General features: G+C 40.2%; 2 protein-coding genes across 4 annotated transcripts in view; one reads left to right on the top strand and one right to left on the bottom strand.

Moving 5' to 3' along the window:
- The window catches only part of LOC134755166 (stress-activated map kinase-interacting protein 1), a 35,754-nt gene that overhangs the window by 16,406 nt on the left and 3,311 nt on the right, over positions 1 to 16,037 (bottom strand). Inside the window, exon 1 of one of the 3 annotated variants that reach the window (XM_063691669.1) lies at positions 11,016 to 11,139. The exons of 1 other annotated variant lie outside the window; for it this stretch is intronic. In XM_063691669.1, coding sequence (XP_063547739.1) covers positions 11,016 to 11,056 — 41 coding nt within the window. In that variant the 5' untranslated portion in view covers positions 11,057 to 11,139. Of the gene's footprint in view, positions 1 to 10,656; positions 10,813 to 11,015; positions 11,140 to 16,037 lie in introns of those variants that run through there. One more of the 3 variants, XM_063691668.1, reaches the window with a different exon arrangement.
- On the top strand, positions 3,880 to 5,711 carry LOC134755209 (uncharacterized). Its single transcript, XM_063691731.1, has 2 exons — positions 3,880 to 5,006; positions 5,119 to 5,711. The coding sequence occupies exons 1-2, from the start codon at positions 4,535 to 4,537 to the stop codon at positions 5,205 to 5,207; spliced, it is 561 nt and encodes a 186-aa protein (XP_063547801.1). The 5' UTR covers positions 3,880 to 4,534; the 3' UTR covers positions 5,208 to 5,711.

Genomic DNA, 16,037 nt, shown 5'->3' with positions numbered 1-16,037 from the left:
GTAAAATAAAACTTATGCTGAACGTGCAAAACGCAACCACCTTACGCCAACTTGCAATTCAAAGACGAATTAATAGTATAAACTGTCAATCTATATTTATACAGCCGGCATTAGCGAGATCACTGGCTGTATGTTTTATATAGCGTTTTGACTATCGATTATCAGCTTTCTCACTAGATGGCATTGCTTTGTTGAGGTGAAAGCGCCTCACAAAACTGAAAGTGTTTTTCAACCCTTAGCCATACTCGGCGAGTTGAATATTATACATTCTGAATCCTAAGTTGAGTCTATTTTGTTATACACTTAATTATTATTTTTTGTTGTCTGTACATGTTCGCGAACATTAACAAAAGCTACGAATAAGCATTTAAAAATTCACGAAATGCCTTGATTGAAGTGGCAATGGTATACTCTATGCCCCATCAGAAGACGTATAAGAAATTTCGAGGATTACTCGACAATAAAAGGCGTTCAGAGGATTGAAAAAATATCTTGTTTAAGGAACTGAAATAATCTACAATAATGAAACGGTCGTTGTGTACAAATTTTCTGTTTTTATTATGAACTTGTCTTTGATTCTAGGTAGAAAACAACTTTGAGTAGTCTAAATACACCTGATACCGGCCGCCATACGAGTACACATGTCGTGGGTATTTTATTTATGCAACCAACTAAAATTACTATATTTATGTCATATTAGCTTTTGCCCGCGACTTCATCTGCGTGGACTTAGTAACCGCAGCTATAGTATAAAAACTATCCTATGTCCTTCTCAGGGACTCAACCTATCTCTATGCCAAATTTCATCTTATTCGGTTCAGCGGTTTAAGCGTGAAAAGGGAACACACAGACAGAAAGACAGACAGACAGACTTTCGCATTTATAATATTAGTATGGATTAGTCATGTACGTCATAATCCATACCACAGAATAACTAATAGTACTACCGTCCATACTAATATTATAAATGCGAAAGTGTGTCTGTCTGTTACCTCTTTACGCTTAAACTGCTGAACCGATTTAAATAAAATTTGTTATAGAGATACTTAAAGGCCCGGGGAAGGACATGGTTTTTATCTGGAAAAATCATCCCTTAGAGAGTGAAAAGCGGGTGGAACGAGATAATTGATGCATCGCCTAATAAAGTGAGCATACGCTCAAATTTAATAATTGCCATTAGTCATTATACTTAGGCGTAGTTGTCTCTAGAATAAGGATAATTGTATAAAACGTAGATCGGATAATAAAAATAAGCTACCCAAATTACTAATTCCACGCAGACAAAGTCGCGGGAAAAAGCTAGTTTAAAACTCAAACAGCAGTTACTTATTTGACAATAAATGTGACATTTTTAACCAAAAGGTACCAATTGTCGCTTGTCAATAAGGTTGATTTCAAATTGAAGCTGTATGGAAATAGCGCCTTATGGACAACCGACAATAAGTACCCTTTTGATTGAAAATGGCACAATTAGGGTCAGGTGGAGTAAACATAAAGACACGGGTAAAAAATAAGACTAAGTTTTTAACTTTCAAAAACTTATTAAGCCTATAATTTGTACTGCGAAATTATAATCTTATTATAATTCTAATGCTTGACTTAATATAATTAGGATAACTCACATGAATAGAAAATTTGGAATCTTGAATAAAATGATATGTTGATGTTTATGATATTATGATACAATGCAATAAATTAATAATAACTCGCACTGGTATGGTACGAGATACATTCCCAATATACCTAATATAGAATTCATCATCATCATATCAGCCCTTTATCGCCCACTGCTGAGCATAGGCCTCTCTTCCAGTACGCCACTTGTCCCGGTCCTGAGCTAATTTCATCCAGAAGTGACCCGCAACCTTCCGGATGTCGTCCACCCAACGAGCCGATGGACGCCAGGGGCTTCTTTCATTCGAAAGCGGCCACCATTCCGTTAACATTTTAGTCCATATATAATATAGAATTAAAATAAGTTAAGTTAATGTATATGTTTTTAGTCTTAAGGACAATAAGATTGTGTGCCTTGGGAGTGTGTCAATGTCCCTACCGTTTTATGCTTGTATCACATTACTACATATATTATGAACATGACTACAATGAGGGGGGGAGGGGGAGTAGGTACGCCCAGGTATGCGACGCTGGGCTATTGGCCAACTCCTCAAGTCCATCATACACGTCCCAGTCGTCCCCCCCGGGCAATGCTAGTGGTCGTACGGGCGTCGCTATGTTTACCAACATACCCCGGACCACTAGTAGCAGAGTATGAGGGCCTCGCCTGGTGTGGGCCACGCCAAGAGATGTGGCATCCCCACCCGCCAGGTGTTCCTTTTTCCTGAAGCGGGATTTGCATTGCGGGATTGGTGGCGTGGGATTAGTGTAGTGGCGGTGGTTTTTGCCAACGGTTGCACGTGTGATTTTGATTCCTTCATAATGCATGCATTTCGTAATTAATGCATGCATTGCGAAGGGTGTTTGGGCTGCGCGTGGGATTGTTGGTGGAACTCCTGCCGCGGCATTGGTTTCGCGCCGCTGGTCTCGTAATGTAAATCCCGCTTTACCCTAGATTTCCTGTCTTAAGCCGGGTTCACATTTGTCTGACGTGTCGTGTTGTGTTGTGTCGTGGCGCGTTTCGGTCTCGTGCATTTGGTGTGGTTGCGTTCGCATTTGTCTGATGCACGCTGCGTCGGACAGATGTGGGCGCGATCGCGTTTGGGTGTGTGGGGCCGGTGTGCGCCGCGGCGCGGCGCGGCGCGGCGCGGCGCGGCGCGGAGGACAGGTGTGAACCAGGCTTTAAATCCCATGCTCCAAAAAGTCATTTCCTGTCATCTCCTGTCAAAATTTCCCGTGTCACTTCTCCTTACACTTCCCCTAACCCCCCTTTAACCCCTTCCTGGAGGAGACAACCTCGACTCAAAAACCCTAATCCAAGGTGTAACTCATCGTGCCGATGGATGCATGGCTGAGAGGGCGCTCAGTCGCGAACGATAGGCCTCGGGTACCGGGCGAAACCCGTTGTATATAGCCTTGTCTACGCAAGCGGGGCTCTGCGTAGTACTGACCCTTATATCCCTAGCTACTCGTGGGAACTATATGGAGAGCAACAAAATAAAATCTTTTAAAAAAAAACAAACAAAACGAACGACCTCCTTAGATGAGACGGCAAATGCTGAAGCACTAAGGGGGGCGAAACTAACAGAGAGTGGGAAGGCCGAGAAGGAGCCATCGAAGCTGGAGAGGCCACTGAAAGCCGGGGTACCTATCGGAACCCCGGCCCAGGTGACTAAGCCAGAGACGATGGAACTTTCAACAGCTGGACCCTCGACGGAAAAAACGATGGCGGCGGAGAGTGGGACGACATCTGTTGAACCCTCAAAGCAGGTCATAGATCCCGGCTGGGAGATCAGGTGCAAACCAAGAGGGAAGCCTGCCCAGACCGAAGAAGACGCACCTATGCGGAAAAAACTTTCGCAGAGGAAGAGGCAGCGGCTCCAAAAGCGAAGAGAAGCAGAAAGCCGCCCCTCTGGAGACAAACAGGAGGTTGACGCCCCGGAAGGACGGGCCGAAGGAGCGACGACCCCTGCGGAACAAACCCAGGCTAAGAACAAACCAGAAGGGAAAGCCAAGAGGGCACGCCTGGACGAAACCATATCCCCAAGAGGCGACCACAAAAAACAGCGGACGGACGCCTCGGGCAACAAAGAACCACCCTCCTCCTATGCGGCGGCAGCAGCGACAGACCTGACGGTGGCGATCACCAACGATCGCACGGGCAGACTGACGCAGCAAGACGCAGCAGATGTGGAGAAGAAGATCGGGGATGCCATCTTCCAGGCAGCCATAGAAACCGATCTGGACACCGTAGCGGATGCCCCAGCGTTCTCAGGTAGACCCAGTTTAGTGGATGGGTACCTGAAGCTGTGGTGCCAGGACGCGAACACCAAGGCGTGGCTGATGAAATGGTTGGAGTCGGCCACCCTTCAGAACGGAGACCGTCTCGTTGGGAAGAGGGAGGACGAGATGGTCCGGAACACAAGGTGCGGTATTCTGATCCCGTCCCTGGAAGACAACCTCACCAAGGTAGGAAGGGTCCTCAACTTCCAGAACCCGTGGGCCATGGTGAGGAAGTGGACACTACACCAGGCGATCCCCCTTAAGAAAAGGGCCTGTACCCTACTCCTGGTGGGAATACCTGAAGACGTTGTCCCTACAGTGATGGAAAAGGGAAGGAGACTGAACTACCTATGTGGGACAGTCTACATTCGTTTCCAACACAGCGGAGGACGCTTCAGAGATTCCCCACCAGAGAAGAACGCAACAGAGGCGAACACAGACGGAGGGGAGGACAAACCCGCAGAAAACGCAACATCATCACCAAAGAATACCCCCTCTGCCATGGACACCGATGTCGCAAACGAACACACCTCAGACATAGAGGAAGGCATTTTGCTGGACTCGGAGGATGAGGATGGACTACCGAAGGGGATCAGTCTCCTGGACCTAAAGGGAAGGGCGGAAGGGACACCCCCCGATGGCGCCTTCCCACTGTAAGGTCCTTCAGGTTAACCTCCAGCACAGCGAATCTGCAACGGCTCAACTTCGAAGATGGCTGGAGGTTAACCCAACATCCATAGCCCTGATTCAAGAGCCGTGGATCAGGAACACACGCATAAACGGCCTTTGTAACACCGGAGGTAATTTAGTTTATAATACACATTACAAACCAAGATCCTGTATATACATATCCCGTAACATAATGGCACAACCACTAACTCAATTCTGTTCCAGAGACGTGTGTGCCATAAAACTCCTCAGAACACAAAACTCAAGTCTACCGGAGATAGTCCTGGCGTCCACCTACATGGCGGCGGAGGACGAACCACCTCCAGTGGAGATGAACAACCTCATACGCTACTGCGAACGAGAAAGGCTCGAGCTGGTCATATCTGCAGACTGCAACGGCCATCACAACCTATGGGGAATGGAAACCAACAACAAAAGAGGTAACGATATTGTTGAATACCTTATGTCAACTAACCTAGATATATTAAACACAGGATCCAAACCAACCTTTGTCACTCGTAGATGCAATACTATAATTGACATTACTCTAAGCACAGGACTGGCAGCTCAACACATATCCAACTGGCACGTGTCGGATGAGCTATCCTGCTCCGACCACAGATGGATTCGGTACGACCTGACAGCCGACACACACACTACCACAACTAGAAGAAACCCGAGACGCACGGACATACCGGCGTACAAGGAACTTCTGGAAGGTAAACTAGACAATAACACACACACAGACAGACCTAGCAATACAAAGGAGTTGGAGGAACAGGTAAACTTACTTATTAAAAACATTACCGATAGCTACGAAAACACATGTCCACTATCGACCTTATCAGCTAGAGGAAAAAGCAGTAACAACAACAGCTGGTGGGGACCGGAGTTGGACCGAATGAGAACAAAAATGAGAAGGTTACTTAACAGAGCAATGAACACAAGAGCTGAAGAGGACTGGGATAAGTACAAAACAGCTAAAACAGACTATAAGAAAAGGCTAAGATACAGAAAATCAGCCACATGGCGGAATTTCTGCGACAACATATCCAATGTAACACAGGCAAACAGAACAAGGAAAATCCTTGCAGACCAACCAAGGCAACTACTGGGCACCCTGAGGAGACAGGATAATAGCACCACCAGCAGCCCAGCGGAGACAGAAAGGCTACTGGTTGAGACCCACTTCCCAGGATGCAAGGTAGTAAATGAGCAAGACCCAGAACAACATACAATGAACTACAATCCAACTGAAAGAGAATGGAAGACAGCAGAACGCATAACAGAACATAGCAAAACGACCTGGGCGGTAAATAGTTTCGATAACTTTAAATCGCCGGGAACGGACGGAATCTACCCAGCCCTACTAAAGTGGGGAGGACATACATTAATAAAACATTTATCCAATCTACTGTGCAGCTGTATAGCCTTTAGATATATACCACAGAAATGGAGGGAAGTGAAAGTGATTTTCCTACCAAAACCAGGAAAAACCGATTATTCAGATCCTAAGTCTTTCAGACCAATCAGCCTTACGTCCTTCATGCTAAAAACACTAGAAAGACTATGTGACAGAGAGCTGAAGGACACGGCTCTAAAAAACATAGAAATTCATCCAAACCAACACGCCTACAGTCAAGGTAAATCAACTGACTCAGCTCTCCACGCTGTAGTAAGCAACATAGAGAATGCGTTGGCGAGGAAAAACTCCTGTCTCCTTCATCGACATAGAGGGAGCCTTTGACAAGACCAATTTCAGCAGCATTCAACAAGCATTACATAGACATGGAACCAACCCGCTCATAATCGAATGGATAATGAACATGCTAAGACAGAGAATAATAAGACTAACAGAAAATCAAAATCACCAGGCACTAGTCATGAGAGGATGCCCCCAGGGAGGAGTACTCTCACCATTGCTTTGGAACCTGGTTGTAAACGATTTGATAACAAAACTAAACAACAAACATTTTATGACCATAGGGTACGCAGATGACTTAGTAATACTAATCAGCGGCCTAGTAATAAACACACTGTGCGATCTCACACAGACAGCACTGAAGATAGTAGAGAAATGGTGCAAGGAGAATGACCTATCGGTAAACCCAAAAAAGACCGACACAATTCTCTTCACCCATAAACGAAAACTGGGTACATACGAAATGCCAACACTTTTTGGCACAAAACTGACACTTTCAAAGGATGTAAAGTACCTAGGCATAATCCTGGACGATAAACTGAACTGGAACAAACACCTGGACAACAAACTGAACAAAGCAACAGTAGCCTTTTGGCAATGCCGGAGGATGGTAGGCAAAAGATGGGGACTTGCCCCTCACATTATACTATGGCTGTACAAAATGGTAATAATGCCAATGATCAGCTACGGCGCGGTTGTATGGTGGCCCCGCACCCAGCTAACCACAGTAATAGACAAACTAAATAAAACACAAAGACTAGCATGTGTGGCTGCAACGGGCTGCATGAGAACTACTCCGACTGCAGCTCTAGAAATAATGCTAGGACTCCTGCCACTACACATGTACATACAGAAAGAAGCGGCTGCCACAGCTCTTCGTTTGAAGAATCTAAACCTATGGACATCTTTCAGCTCATCGCACAAGAAGATCTATGAAAATACGATCTCAAAAATGCCCATGCTGGAAGCGCCTATCGACAAAATACCAAAAACTATGATCTTCTGGAAAGATTACGCCATATCCTTAACAGAAGATCCGAAAGAAGGACTAAACCAAACAAACCTAAGAATATTCACAGATGGCTCAAAAACAAACGAAGGGACAGGATGTGGTGTCTTCTCAGAGGACCTGAACATTCACATCACAAAACCCCTTGGTGAACACAATACGGTATTCCAAGCTGAATGTGTAGGAATAATAGAAGCTTGCAATGCTATTACAAGACGACAAGTGAAACACGAAACCATACTAATACTGTCAGACAGTAAATCGGTACTACAAGCGCTATGCAGCGACAAACTTACCTCAGAGCTTATACTTGAATGCCATCGGAGCCTCACTGAAGTGAGCAAAGAAGGCAACAAAGTAAGAGTACAATGGATAAAGGGGCATAGTGGATCAAGAGGAAACGATGCAGCGGATGAACTGGCCAGGAAAGGTTCAGAAACACCGGCATATGGACCCGAGCCAATTATGCCTCTACCAATATCCTACATACACAACCAGCTAGAACAACATCACAGACAACTGCACAACAAGTACTGGAATGAAATGAAGACATGCAGGCAAACCAAAGAAATTCTACCGGAACTGAACCACAAACTTACCAAAATATTACTGAAAACACCAAGAAGCCAACTACGTAAAATAGTAGGATTAATAACAGGACATAACACACTAAACAAACACCTACATATTATGGGTAAAACGGACAGCCCCATGTGCAGAGCGTGCATGGCAGAAGAAGAAACAACAAAACATATTCTCCTAGACTGTAAACAGGTAGAAGTATATAGGAGCAAATACCTAGGAAATCCATGCACACTAAAGGAAGCTACTAGCAACCTGAAGACCTTGCTAGGCTTCGTGGAGGAGCTGGGGTGGTTAGAGTAGCGCTACCTCGTTTCACGCAAAATAGGCACATTGGATGTCGAGTTGCGGAAAATGCCCAGCAAAACTAACTAACTATGACTACAATGAAATAAAGAATAATATATTTCATTCCTATTTCATTTAAAAATAAGTCTACACAAGGCTTCTTTTTAAATGGAATAGGAATGAAATATAATAAGTTTTTGAGTCTTAAAAACTTAGTCTTATTTTTACCCGTGGCTTATATTTACCCCACCTGACTATTTCTTCCTAGCTTTTGTCCCGGCTTATCGCCACGGCACATGGGATCCTGGGTTCCACTTTGCAACTAATCGCAATTGGCGCAGGCATTAGTTTTCAGACTTTTTCGAATCACTGCGCTTCGAAAAATACATTAATTCGCATAGCAACTGCCTTACAGCCTTACACACACTACACGTTATCACATTGGAAATTAAAGGAAAACTAAAGGCATATCAAAGGAAATCCCATAATTAAAATAAGAGAAATTATGATTATGACGAAAATTTTCCTAAAGGGGCCCACTGATTACTAGTCCGCCGGACGATATTAGCATGTCAGTTAGAACAAAACGTTGACAGTTCCGAACAACTGACAGGCCAAAGACTGCAGGCGGACTGGTAATCAGTCGGCCCCTTTAGATACTAATAGACCTGTTAAACTGCGAATTATTGAAGTAAGAATGCCTTGTAAAACATTGCAGCTCAATCTGTGGCACCTATTTTATAAGCTAAGATCAACTCATACGCACGCGTATTAATCCCTACTAACATTAAATACGAAAGTAACTGTCTGTTTGACTGTTACCTTTTCACGCTTAAACCGCTGAACCGATTTAGATAAAATTTGGTATGGAGATAGTATAAAGCCCGGAGAAGGACGTCGGATGGTTCTTATCAATCATCATCATCACTCCACGCAGACGAAGCCGCGGGCAGAAGCTATTAGTAATATTATAAATTCGAAAATAACTCTGTCTGTTACCTCTTCACACTTAAATAGATTTAGTTACTATTTACATTTATACAATAGGGTATTTGTCTCTTTTCAAATCAGTTACTCTTTTCGAACTGTCAAAACGATTTTGCTACTATGGAATTTATATAAAACACTAGCATGTGACGTCACAATAAAATTACCTACTCTTTATAGTTTTAAACGAGTTCTAAAATATAAATTGTATCCAAAAATAAGTGCTGTCTACGTTACTCTGTTAATCTTCTGGTGCTTTATTTCATGCATATAATTTATTTATTTTAAATATGCAAATAATTTATTTCAAATACAGTCAAATACCCTATTATCTAGAGCAAGGTCAACTATAAACTAATTATACAAATCTATCTACATATCTAAAAAACACATTTATCTCTATACCCAAGCTAAAGACCTTTGTAAAGGAAACCATAACCTAAGGCATAGAGTAACTTATACTAGAGCGGTACTGTCATAGTAAATTTTGTAACCCCAGTAAATTCACTGCCATCTGTCGACACACTTTAAAACTAAAAATGAAGATTTATAAAAATACGATAGAATGTATTTAAATATAGATAAATGTTTTTTTTTATTTGCATTAATTATTTTTATGATTTTGACCCATGTTCTTTCACTGATATGCGTTAAAATTGTTAAATAACAAACGAAACCGTCAACGCCATCTATACGACTGTAGGTTAAAACTAGTAGCGCCCTCTGAACGAGAATCAAATTTTCTTGATTTTCGAGGCACGTTTTTTCCTTAGACTGTATCCATCTATTATGGATGGAAATAGCCAAACTCTAAATGATCTTAAACGAACCACATTCCATGTCAATGAGAGTCTACAATAACTTACCTAGTCATATAGTAGCTGAAGAGAAATACACGATCTTTGTAACAAAACTAAAACAATATTTGATAAGTAAAGCCTTTTACACTCTCGAAGAATATATGAACGACGGAACGGAATTGTACGAATCGTAAATTATAATTTATTTTCTAGGTTAAGTTATATTTTAAGACTTGTCTCGCCCTAGCAGGGTCCATGCTGTACTCCATAATTTTACTATTATTTGTAAACACCTTGTAATACCATGGTTGGCATTCAATAAATGATGAAATGAAATGATCTAAAATACACAAACGCACAAAATAAAATTAATTCGCATTCAATGGCACAGGTAGGGTAAGTCGAGAATATTGAAACAGACACAAATAATGCCTGCTGGACTATTACTAAAAATATTTACATATTATGCTTACTTAGTTTTGCTTAGTAATGCAGATATTTCTGAAAAAAACTCTTTAAATAGGTACTTTTGTTCAGAGGAAAGCCAGTAAATGATGAGCGGTCTACCCCATTTTAGAAAATTACCTTAAAAAACTCGAAAATGTATAGGTATAAATACTTTTAAAAGTTAGCAATACAATAAAAACACAATAATAAATTAACTTAAAATCGAAACTGTAAAGAAATGTAATAAAGAAATATAATTAAAAATCTATATTTACCCAAAATCGTCTGAGCGTAAGGGCTGGTCGAATCCCGGAAAATCCATCATAGTTAGAATCGAACTAACATACAAACAAATCTAGTCTGAGTCTTAGATCGGTTACAACAATATTTAAATATAAAAATATTTCGGACACGTCTGCACTGCAGCTAACGCTAACCACCTTCACATAACCTTACGCATTATTTTAAAAACCGGGTGTGCAGAAAATACACAGTCTACCCTATTTTTTTGATTTATTCTTATAACTTGCTTACTTATTCTAAATTGATGTTAATCGCAACTTTAACTGCAAATTACAGAGCAAATTAATAAACAAGTACATAACTAAACAATGATAAAAAAATGTATAAATACCTATAATAGTCTAAAGGCTGGTCAAATCCCGGAAAATCCATAGTAAAAACAAATTAACACACAAACAAAACCAAGTTGTTCTCTGACTGATGTGTGAGAAAGAAATAACGTATGTTCGCAGAGACCTGAAAATGGCTGACACAGCAGCACAGCACAGCACACACAGCACACACACAGCACAGTAGGGGAGAGTGGGGCATGACGGGGTATTTAACGTTTCAATTCCAATAAAACTGAAAATGCTAGATATTCTTTATAAGGTTTTGTTAATTTTATCTTTGGTAATCAATCTTTCATAATCAACACTTACTAGGAACTCTAGTTACATAATTAAAAAATAATTTAAAAAAAATGCAAAAGGTGCCTTTGCCCCATCTTGTTCCCTAGGTAGGGTAAGACGAAGTACCCCTATGGGGCAAGATGGTGTGATAAGACTGATTCATATAAACAGTATTTTTAGGGGTTAAACCAGACTATAATTTTTGGCTATTAGTACCTTCGTCTGATAACTTCTCATGAACTGTTATTACTTTTATTTCTTAAGTCGTCTGAGGGACAAAAATGTTTTTTTTTGCAGAATCAGAATCAGAATGCATTTATTCGTTATAACATAGGTACATTGTATTGGTCTTATAGTTAGAGCATATTGCGAACGCTATGTTTTGCCGCTAGGCGTACGAATTTGTTTACCTATATAAACTAAGTTAAACATGCGCTAGTCTAAGGTATTCATGCTTCAATAATCAAATCAATTACAAAAATAATAAATAAGAACAGAAACATAATTCACAATAATAATAAAATTTAAAACAATAAATATTAAAGAATGTCAACAATTTTGCAACTAACATGTACCCATCTTCCCTTCTATAACAGCATCCACCACTTTTTGGCCTCCTCTGACCACTCTCCTCTATTTGACTTTCTTTTATACTTTTTACCATTCTACAAGAGAAGAAATAAATATGTACATTCAAATTCGCAATTCTTCATCACTTTAAAACTCCGGCGGGAAAGATGTACCCCGTCTTGGCCCCATGTGCCTAATGAAATTCGTTTTTTTTTTTGTAAAAAAACCATTCCGTATTTGAAACCAACAAGTCCTTAGCTGTTGGCGTGACTGCCGGTCCATAAGAATAAATTAACACTATATTTGTGCTGGTGATATTAAGGCAACAAACCCAAACCAAATAAAATACAAAAATAACAATATTGCAAAAACTGTTTTATTTGCAAATAAATAATTAACGACAGCATTTGTCTAGCCGGTCACTTTGCGAACTGATTGCCACGATGGCGACGCATCTTCATGCAATAACGGGATTCGCGTTGGTCAGTCGTGTCGATATATAAAGCCGCTAATCCGTCTTACCCCACTCTCCCCTACTAGCGTCAAGTTCTTAGAACATGTACAGTTCGTGTCTAAAATAAATTCAAAAGTATACATACAAGCCTTAAAATGATAGCAATAAAGAGTAAAATATCTTATACCTACCCGCAAATATCACAGCTCTTGTACATTGTCAGCATTTGCAAATTCAATGTTTAAATTCAATTAAAAGCAACCTTAGTGTGTCCGAAATAAAGCTCACGTTATAAAAGTATTGCTTGGGGAAACAATATCGATTAAAGGCAAGCTCATACCTAAGCAAAATTTTGTCATACAAAGGTGTGAGATATAGTGACCTTAATCCATTAGAATGTTTAGACGACTGTATGTGTAGACTAGAAAGTCTACTTTGCTATAACAATAAGTGAGTGTAAAGTGTAATAGAATTTCTAGTTCGGGTACAAAAATGGTAAAACCAACTTCGCTAAGCGTCTGTAATAAACGTAATGAAACAAACAGGTTTTAAAAAAAATCTGTTAATCTTAAATAAGATTGTATTAAAACAAACATTTTTATTAATCATCTTGAACTTCTGTTATTTGTGACAGTATAGCAAATGAGAAATATTTTTTTCCCTTCACTAGCTCGGAAAGCCGTCTTTTATCCTTTAAAACAAGCGGGGAAAAACGCATTTTATCCACTAGTGGGGAAAGTAAATTGACCATGGATGGGGCGTGTTTAAGTAGCTTGACAGATAACAAAACGTAAAACGCTCATAATAATGGTTCGTTCGATATTATTTAATTATTTAAACCATTTATTTAATTATCATTAAATAAATGGTTTGAGAATCTAATAAAAAATACCAGATTTAGCTTTATTTAATGTTTTGAAGTCATAAACCTTAAAATTCCATAATAAACGTTTGTTTTTTAATAATTATGTTAAATATAATTCTGAACGCACAAGTTAAGTCGATGCAATTTCAAAACGCATCATTGATATTTCATACGTCAGAAATGTCAACATTGTCAACAAAATTTTTACTTAAAAACTTCTCACGTAAAAGTACAGAATTTCCAGTTTTTTGTTATAATATCGTACAAAAATGAGTGATTCCAGTTGATGAAGATGATCTAACGCCTGTGGATGTTGCACTTTCCTCGCTATAGTGAGGGGAAAAGTTTTGTGTTACACACGGGTGCAAATGTATTTTACTGCTCGTGTTTCAATTCCACACTCGCGGGTAAAATACAACTTTGCACCCTATAACTATAACTATTTTTAATGTGATGTGCAATGCAATAAAACTAAGATTAATTGAAAATAAATATATAATGCATATCAAGTACCATGAAAATCACGTAACATAAGCCAGTACCTACAGTAGCGGAAAATAATCTATAATATTTTTTCAGATACATTTGCATATTTATTTTGGTAATTTCTCAAAAAACGGCTACAGCGATTTCGATGCAATTAACAATATGATGGGCGTATGAAAAGGATAATTCGATCACACTAGAGTACATTTTTAAAATAATTAGTTTAGTTTTCGCGGTACACCGGTGGGTATTAAATTGTAAAGTAATGATTCGATTTAATTTTCAAACCCGACGCTAACGAGGGTGAAAAAGCGATCCAGCTAGGTTTTATTGTTGGTAAGATTCATTTTAAGTGTTTTTAAATAAGAAATTCAATATTTATAACATACTTTATTTGGGGTGCGTCCCCAATCCGCATTGGGCTAACGTGGCTGCCTATGTTGCCACATGCAGTGGGACGTGAGTATATACAACAGGGATGTTGCGGATGCCGATCTTTTGACATCCGCGGATGCGGATGTCGAGATTAGGCACATAAAAAGCGTCAAATATTTTAGAAATATTTATTTAAAAGAAAAACGAAACTTAGTATTTGAACAAGAATATAGATGCCCCACAATCGCATTACTATACTAAAGTCCGAATAAATCAAACTTTTCACTACTTGTCGCTGTCCGTCATTGGCTAAAGTGCTTGATCGACGAATCAGAAAAACGAAACGAGATTCCTATTGGCTAATGACGAAATTACCTAGCACTTACGTCGCCGCTAAGACGTTCCTGCACCTACCTGTTCCACATCCGCATCCGCATTAAGCTCCGCATCGATTGTATGCGGATGCGGATGTTGAAAATAATGTGAAGTTCCGCGGTTGCGGATGCGAATATTCGCAACATCCCTGATATAAAATATATGATCGTGATGATGATACAATACAATCATTCTTTACATGATATAAAGTCTAATTTCACATATTTTCTTATGAATGTCTGCAAGAAAATAGGAATATGATAGATTTTTTGCCTCGACTGTACATGACAAATTTTTTGATCACAAAATGTATTTAACATCATCAGTAAGTTAAACATCCTATTCCTTTTATACAAAGTTAAATCTTAAATTGAGTCCTTATCCATTTTGATTTTAGAAATACAAGGGCAATACATAAAAGTTTAAAGGGGCCCACTAACTATCAGTCCGCCGGACGATATTGGCCTGTCAGTTAGAACAAAAATTTGACAGTTCCGAACAACTGACAGGCCGATATCTTCCGGCGGACTGATAGTCAGTGGGCCCCTTAAGGAACTAAATAGAAAGAGATCAGGAAGGATACAGTGAAGACAAGAGAAAATGTCGACTCATATCTGTTTGTCAAAGAGAAGGCTAAAGAAAAAAAACCGGACAAGTGCGAGTCGGACTCGCCCACCGAGGGTTCCGTACTTTTTAGTATTTGTTGTTATAGCGGCAACAGAAATACATCATCTGTGAAAATTTCAACTGTCTAGCTATCACGGTTCATGAGATACAGCCTGGTGACAGACAGACAGACGGACAGCGGAGTCTTAAGGGGCCCACTGACAATGTGTCCGCCGGACGATATCGGCCTGTCAGTTGTTCGGAACTGTCAAATTTTTGTTCTAACTGACAGGCCGATATCGTCCGGCGGACTGATAGTCAGTGGGCCCCTTTAGTAATAGGGTCCCGTTTTTACCCTTTGGGTACGGAACCCTAAAAACATGGTATACGTTATGAAGATGAAAGCTCACCACCAAAACAATATAGTGTATGTGAATCATATAAATTACCCAAAGCTGATTGAAAATACCATATTATGATCTGATATTTTTCGCCGTTGCGAGGAAACCCTTATTCCCATTTACCTTCATCCAATTAAATATACCCCATCAAAAATCTACTCTGGTACTACATTTCGATCTTTTATTGAATATTGATAGAATTTTTAGTCATACATTGCTGATGATGATGATTAAGATAATGAGAATCAGTGCAGACGCCTCCTGTCCACACTGTGGTAGGGAGGAAACTAGCTTACACTTACTAGCAGAATGCACTATGTACGCGGCACCGCGTTATAATACATTCGGTAGAGACATACTAGAAGAAAACGAACTAAAGGATATCGAAATTAAAGATGTCCTTCTGTTCTGCAGGATAACAAGAAGATTTGAGGAGAATGGTGTGGGAATGCCGCCGGATTGGGCTGAATGAACACGACATGTGATCGACAGCCCGCCTGCTTCCGGCCGGGCGTCCCTACACTACATCTACATCTCTACATCTACATACATTGCTGAAGCAGAAAACTGATCAATCTGATCATATTTGACGACCGTATGGCCTAGTGGG

The sequence above is a fragment of the Cydia strobilella genome, chromosome Z, assembly GCF_947568885.1.
Source record: "Cydia strobilella chromosome Z, ilCydStro3.1, whole genome shotgun sequence".
NCBI lineage: Eukaryota > Metazoa > Arthropoda > Insecta > Lepidoptera > Tortricidae > Cydia > Cydia strobilella.
The sequence above is the reverse complement of the archived record's forward strand: the minus strand, read 5'-3'. Positions and strand labels throughout refer to the sequence as shown.

Excerpts from the sequence above, each read along its gene's own strand:
- LOC134755209 (XM_063691731.1), top strand. The coding sequence starts at position 4,535 with ATGGCGCCTTCCCACTGTAAGGTCCTTCAGGTTAACCTCCAGCACAGC. Across the intron at positions 5,007-5,118 it reads GGAAACCAACAACAAAAGAG|CACAGGACTGGCAGCTCAAC; the intron begins GTAACGATATTG and ends CATTACTCTAAG.